The following is a 7,866-nucleotide window of genomic DNA, read 5'->3' as shown; positions in this document are numbered from 1 at the left end:
TTTTTTCGATAGGTGAGGTTGCAAAAAGAAATGCTGCAAGCATACTTATGAAAATTGTAAGGACTACAAACAAAGAAATAGTATGTACGTTATACATTGTTACAAAAAAAGATCAGATAAAATACACATACAGCGCCATAAAATAAAAGAAACTGAATAAGACCCAATAGGCAATACGCTAAACACCAGTAAAAAATGTTCACATTATAAAGACTCTTCCGCGAGTAATTTACAAATCTGAAACAGAACACGTAACTACAGCAGTTTGGTTAATGACGAGATCATTCAGCAATCTTGGCAATTCGTTGCGCATCATTTGTATAATGTAGCTCGTACCTAATTTTCGTATACAGCAAAATTCCGGATTCCAAGTATTATAAATGGTAACGCGCCTTCTTATATTTACAATAGAGGTAACGCATGGTAGGTTATTTGTAACCATTTTATATGTACGCGCGTAGGTACCGAAAGACAGTTAAGCAAGGCTTTTATTTGAAACGTTCCGAGGTCGCGGAACAAACCATCTGAACAAACATGGCTGAATTTTACATATGGCATGAATAATTTTTTTTTCTGCAAAAGAAACCGTTTGACGATGTTAGTTGGGGAAATCGTGTCCCATACAAGACCACAGTAATTTATGCGACTAAAGAAGAGAGCATTATATCTCAACAGTGTCATTGAAGGACAATAATTGAGAAAAACACTACTCCCACCAGCTGCGAACGTTTTCCTGCAAGAAAATCGAAATCGCTCTTCAAACGTCATGTAGTAATCGAACTGCACCCCTAAGCATTTGACTTATGGGATAACTTCGATATTTGTTGTATTCGTCAGATATCCTGTTGAATATCAGCATTACCGTTTTTGGGTAGAGTTAAATGGAGCTTAGCTTTTTTCGCAGTCAATAACTAGCCCGTTATTAGCCCCGCAGTTATGTAGCTTTGCCAGCACGGTATTTCAGACTGACCATGTGGATGAAATACATGTGGATGAAAACAGTAACCTGGTGTCGTTTTCATGCATGACGTATGTGGTATCCTTGTCACTGTTTACACAATAATGGGAGGAAATGTTAAATACAAGGGGACTAAAGAAACTCCCCTGAGGAACACCTAAATTTACAGAAATGGCTTCGGAGGTAATGGCGTTAACCGGCACAAACTGTTTTGTTTCTCAAATGCGATCTCATGAGGTCAAGGACGAAGCCAGGAATGCCATAATAAGCCATCATACGCACCAACAATTCACGGTTGATGGTGTCAAAGGCTTCGGACAAATCGCCAAAACCACCGAGAGTTCGTAAGCGGTCAATAAAATCACTCAGAATGAATTCTTTTTGTTTAAGGAGGGCAAGCTGCGTGCACGTGTTGTTTCGAAAGGCGTACTGGTGTTCTGTTTGAAGATTACGTTTCTAAAGAAAACGAAAAACCTGCGAAAGATAATATTTTCTACGCCCTTCAAGAGAAAAGGTAAAACAGAGACGGGTCTGCAGTTCAAAATAAGCGTTTGCTCACCTTTCTTTATTCAATACAGCACTTTCAATATATACATTCCTAGAGGAAATGCACGAGATGACAAGAATGTATAACGGGTATGCGTGCTAACACATGTGATATAATGCCTTAAACAAAATTTCGACATACAGAAGAACCAAGGACGAAAACTCATCGTGGACACGTGCCCAAAGTGTTCTTTTATTTCGACATGGGTGGCTTCATTTAACTAAACGTTTACGCATAAAGCGCTTACGTAAACCATTAACTAACCGTCTGCTGCGCGCCTTTGTTGAAGATGCCACGTCATCTTTTTGCGGTGATAACGTAGCCACTGTCATGACTACGCGCTTCGCAAATCGTTTCTGTCACGGGAATGTGGCACCGATCGAGACTCGTTTAGCCGCTACTGGCGTTCTGCGGCCGAAACCTGGGCCTCGACGTCGAAGCTCTGGAAGGAGACGGAGGTGTCTTCGTCGGCCGCGTTCGGCCGAAGCCTATGCGCCCAGCCGCCTTGAGATGAGCCTTCTCCGACGGAGCACTCGTGGTACGGCCGCGGCACGGTCCCCATCAACTCGGACGGCGGTTCCGAAGTCGGGTCTGCGGAAGCAGACGCTTCCTCGATGGCTTGCATCACTACGTGGCCAATGGCCGAGTTTGCCGCCACGGACGCCATGTTGTTGTCAGTGGCTGCGGCTGCTTCGCTGCCGTATCTTGGTACCGAAAGTTCAAGAACATAACGAAAGCAATTTTCAGGGCTTGTGAACTCTGACTCATTTACATAAGCAGGAACTTATTAAAAGAACAATAACAAAGAAAGACCCAAAGAAAGAGTATTCTGCTGTTGTCAATACCAAAAAATCTCCTCAAAAAATGTTAGTTCGAACCTGTCAAAATGTTTGTTCGCATTAGGTGCAAGATGTGCCTGAAACTGCTGACATCAAAATACTATCGCAGGAAGGCGGCGGCGAAACGAAAACACTCTACTTGGCATGAGCTGGATGCTACATGACCTTTTATAGTTGACGCCTGCTTCAGATGCGCATCACACGAGCAACACATAGACGATGCACGCAGTAGGCAACCGGCCACATTTTATGCGTCGGCTTGGTCCGACGCAGGACCGCACTCACAAAGGTTATTTTTTTTTTGGCAAGTGCTCTTTCCCATTGGCCAGCCGTCTATGGTACTACTACTTGTCCAGCATCAGGATTTGCTCACATATTTGCATAAACAATTCTAACATCGTAGCTTTCTTTTCAGATACGGACGCAGTTGTCGACCTTAATGTTAACGGCTGCTTCCATGTTCGCGGATAATATGCCTACTTATGTTTTCCACAAAATATATTTCGAATGAATCCAAGTGAGTTTCATTTGATTTGTACCCATATGACTGCAGAGCTTCGTCTGACTAACTCAGGTGGGGTTGTGGCTAAGCTTAGAGAACACAAGTAGGCCTAACTCCTCTGCTGAGACCACGACGATAGTTGCGGTAAAGATTTGCATACACAAATATGACGTGGGTAACTCGCTTACAATTTCGTGAGCACCGTGCAAAGAAAATAATATCAATAATAAAAACAACACGTCTACTACACGATGTTGCTGTGTGCCTATGAAAACTTGGAAGTTATTTTATTTTGTGATTGGTGCCGCTGCAGCATACATTCGCCATCTTCTGCCCTTGGGATGCTCAGCTATGATGTTTACCTTCCACAGAAAAGGAGGTGTCGAAATAAGGTCCTCAACCACAGCTTCTGCAGAGTAAAAGCCTATAACGTCGAAAAACATGCCTCTGTACAAGGCAAGGGCCGAGAACAAATTCCAGGAGCTGCAAATACGTCATGACAAACATTCCTGAAGTATTTATTCTGAGCAGACCGTCACAAGGAAGAAGACTAAAGGCCGCTGCCTTTTGAGGCTTTGTATTAGCAGGTATGCATTTTTGACGATTTGTCGAGGAAAAATCGCAAGACACTAAAAAACGACACAGTGAACGAAAGTGTAAACAGCGAACATACACCGCGTGGTGTACTTGCATGCTATACACTCGCATAGGTGCCATAACATAAAGAATTGCGCGTAAAACGAGCACTATTTGCTGTCTTCCGAAGTCGATGCGCAATTCATGTATATACATTAGATTGGAGCATGTATGCTTGCATTACATGTGGAACGTAAGGCATTTGCTTGATAAACAACTTTATTGCTAGTGCAATGCACTGGCAGCGTACGAGCAGCTACAGGTGTCAGTACGACAGAATAACAAAAATATTTATATAGGATTTATCAGCTAACGTAGCCAAATTGATCAAAGATTGGAAATGAAACAAGGTGCAATACACGCCTTCAAGTGGCGCTGGTTACCGAAGAGCTTGGGTCTTTTAATTTTATCTACGCGGCGCAAGACACGCCTTCAAGCGGCCGTGATGACCGAATGCCTTGGGTCTTATAATTTCGTTTTCGTTCAACAGCTTGACTAAGTTAGCTGGGACACACGGTATACAAGATATCATGGTGTATGCGCAGAAAGGCATTGGCAGTACAAGTTCATTAGAAAACAGGCAATACGCATGTATCCCACTCTCTATATCCCACTCTCTATAGTGACCTTTCCTTCCTAAATCAAGAACGCTCGTAGCCCAAGTGCTTCGGGGGCCGCCTTTCCACGTTACCCTCCTCAATGCTGTTTCAATTTATTCAGCAGAATAGGCGCCTGTTTTTCAATGCGAACGATTTTCTCTAGTAAGAGCCATGTTTAACTGGACCTCCAGCTCAAGGATGGAGTGTTTGTGGCCGATGCACGCGCGCGCCCGTGCACCCGCTCGCTCGCTGCTTCTTTGCTCACTTGCCGGTACGGGTGCTTGCGCCAAAAACAGACTTGGCTGGGCTCCGCTAGGTGCACTACAATGCGCATAGGGCTTTACTTGCAGATACAATAATGGGCTGGTTGAAAGTATCAAACGGAAGGGAAGCGTAAGAGTGTAAAGGCTCTGCAGAGACGAGAGACGAAGCAGCGAGGGTAGGGAGGCAGGAGGTGAAGCGACGGGCCGACGAGACACGCGCGGCCAAGCAGCGGCAGCGCCTCGACAGGCAGCACGAGCAAGTGACCCGTGGTCGAAGAACGGTGACACGCTACGTAGACGGCCACCGAACAGGTAGCCGAGACTACGCGGCGCTGATTGCAGGACCATCAAGCAATTACGGGGTACCGACGCGTAGGTTCCTCAAGCACAAAGCAGGTTCCTCATGCACATCTTATTTTGTTATAGCGCAAGCTTGACACGGACAACAGAAGGCACATCTGACACACACAGCGCTTGTGCCTGTTGTCCGTGTCAAGCTTGCGCTACAACAAAATAAGATATGCTGTACCAACAAGCCCCTATTGCTATCCTCATGCACAGCTGCGAAGTTTACTTTCCCAGTGACTTTGCGTTCACTTTGATAATCATCGATTATGGTTTGTGCCACAGTTGCCATTATCAGGTCACACCTTGGCTGATGGCGTTGGTTCAAACCCAGCGCCTGGTGGAGTCGTAGGCAGCTTAGGCAACGCGACCTCTGATTGTGTAGCAGATAAATTTCTATGATAGGGGCTTGACATTCATCATCGAGAACATAACGTCGCAAATTGACTGCACGTGTGCCCCGTACTTTGCTTAGAAGATGAACTATATTCCTAGCCGGCGATTTCTTTCGCGTAATATTGCCAGTGAACCATTTCACGGAATCCTCGTACACTGAATGTACCATCGCATGTTCACCGGCGTCAAAACATCGCTGATTTGCTCTCCACTTGTAAGAAGACCGCCTCAAACTAACGATTTTATTGGCCATACAGTTCATAAGCAAGGATTTTAGCAAAAGACAGTGGGTCAGCAATCTCCTTCCCGAAAGTAATTCTGGTGCTTTTCTTCCGATAAAAGTGTTCATTGTTCAATTTGTCCATTGTATGAGATCCTCGTAGTGCCTTTTTCTCTATTTTTCTAGAACTGCTCGAAAGGTACAGCCTTTGTACTCTGTACTACATGCGTCAACGCCATGTTTTATTGTGGGTGGTACGGAGAGAAGGAGCGCGAATAAACTCTTTCACGAGGCAAGATACGCATTTGCCTGATATGAAGGGCTCAATGAGTGTTTTATTCCTAGCGCTTCCAGAAAAATTTCTAACTCAGTCGGAATGGCGGCTCATTATTAGATCAAACAATCGCGCTCAGTCTCCAGCAGCTGCGGAGCAGCTGACTAAGGCAGCGGTCAGACCTGTAATGCAGCAGAGGGTGCTAAGTATCTGTGGACCCAAACAAGCCACCAATGAAAATGACCCTGGTAAAATTTAACACCCGAACTCTCTCGAGTGAAGCTGGCTTAGCAGGCCTCTGTGAGGAGTTACCAGCAAGTGTTTGGGATATCAGTGGCCATAGTGAGGTTAGAACTGGTGAGACTTATACAGTACGGACCAATGGCCACGTGCTCTGCTATAGTCGACTTGCAGATAAGAAGAAGTGAGGACATAGCGGGCAACATTGAAAAATTGGACAGAAATTATTAGAGGGTAGCAGTAGTCGCAATAAAACTGATAAGATGCACAGATTAAAGGTAATAGAAGACTACTCTCTAACCTCCAGTCATGATGATTATGAAGTAGATCAGTGTTATGAAGATGATGAATTAGCAATCAGAAAAGTGCAACCGCATTAAATTATAGTAATGGATGACTTAATGCAAAAGTGAGAAAAAAGCAGGTTGGTGAACACGCAATTGGCAACAACGGCGTCGATTCTAGAAATGCTAGCAGATAGATGTTGGTAGAATGCGCGGAAAGGCATAACCTGCGAATAATGGACACCTTCTTCAGAAGCGTAGAAACAAAAAAAATGGACCTGGAAAATCCCTAACGTTCACACAAGAAATAAAATTGATTTCACACTTTCTGCCGATTCAAACGTAGTGCAGGATGTAGAAGTGTTAGGTAGGGTAAATTTCAGTGATGATAGGTTAAGGAGTTCTAGCATTTACCTAATTTGAAGAGAAAAAAAGTAAAATTGGCCAAGAAGGAACAGGCCAACTTAGACGCAGTAAGGATAAAAGCAGACGAATTAGGGCTGGTACTTGCAAACAAATATGCAGCCTTAGAAAAGTGAGACGAAGACACAGAGGTAAGAATAAAACCGTAACTAAGCTGGCTTCAGAAGCAGCAATTGAAGTTCGAATTAACCACCAAGGCCACCAATAGGTAAGCGCTTCTAAGAAACGTAGGACCTATTAAGAAACGACAAAGAATGAAAGTGTCCAACTCAGGAGGTCAAATAGAACTCGCGAAAATGTCAAAATTTATCAACTAGGACAAAATAAGAGATATTCGAAAGTATAACGTAAGAAAGACTGAGGAAGCAGTAAAACATGGACGCAGCATGAAACCAGTGCGTCTAAATCAGTGCGACCAGTACATCCAATCTGTCCAAATGATTTCTGACAAGTATGACGAAATATTTAAAGCTGACAGTCAGGGTACTGAAATTGCTGCCTTGAGGAAGCGTGTTGAACATTTCGAGTCTGAAACTTCTCGGAATGCCCTAGAAGTGAAACCTGCGTTAAATGAATAGGGGCACTACAGCTGCCGACAAAACATCGAGATTCACATTATGCAAAAAGGAGCGATTGAAAACCCTCTGGATAAGATGAACTGTCTGGAACGTACGGTTGAGCTTTCCGAGCTATCAGACTCTGACCTTGATTCCCTTCATCGGCTGCATCCACGTGCTGGTAAAAAAACCCGCGGTGATAGCTTGCTTCCGATCTGTCATGTTGAAAGAACTGTGGAGGCAAAGTCGCTCACGCCTTCGGGAGAAAGCACCACATTTGCGCATTTTCGGTAACCTAACTGCGATGTACAAAAGGCTTTTATTGCTGGCGCAAACGAACGGAAAAGAAATGAAGTACTGCTTCGTGTGGCACAAGAGTTGCCATGTGTTTGCACGAAAGAATAGCAGTGACAGTGTCATTCGAATTTGCCAAGAAAGTGATCTCCCGAACATTGTTTAATGTTACCGCTACAGGTATTGTTTTGATAAGCTTTATTCTTTCTCATAGTGGTTTCATTCTCTAAGTCTTACCTCGATTCCGTTTCTTTTCGTTACTTTGCTTCTGAGGAGAGTAAGGGCTCCAAGTTCTTTTCCTTTTATTACATAAACACGCAAAGTTTACGGAACGAAGAGGATCAATTCAACATATTCTTTATGTCCTTGGGCTTTGAGTTTGATATTTTGGCTTTACGAAAATTTGGTACAATAGCGTTCAAGATGTAATCCAAATCAATGGTTACAAACATGAATGCTTGAGCAGGTGTCGTACGAAAAAGGGTAGGG

The 7,866-nt window shown here is 43.9% G+C and overlaps 1 protein-coding gene across 1 annotated transcript in view; it reads right to left on the bottom strand.

The window, feature by feature from the left end:
- Positions 1-1,541: 1,541 nt before the first annotated feature.
- LOC142584121 (uncharacterized) overlaps positions 1,542-7,866 on the bottom strand; it is a 30,257-nt gene continuing 23,932 nt past the window's right edge. Inside the window, exon 3 of the mRNA XM_075694298.1 lies at positions 1,542-2,209. Coding sequence (XP_075550413.1) covers positions 1,903-2,209 — 307 coding nt within the window. The 3' untranslated portion in view covers positions 1,542-1,902. The remainder of the gene's footprint in view (positions 2,210-7,866) is intronic.

Source organism: Dermacentor variabilis, chromosome 6, assembly GCF_050947875.1.
Source record: "Dermacentor variabilis isolate Ectoservices chromosome 6, ASM5094787v1, whole genome shotgun sequence".
In the NCBI taxonomy this organism is placed as follows: Eukaryota; Metazoa; Arthropoda; class Arachnida; order Ixodida; family Ixodidae; genus Dermacentor; species Dermacentor variabilis.
The sequence above is the reverse complement of the archived record's forward strand: the minus strand, read 5'-3'. Positions and strand labels throughout refer to the sequence as shown.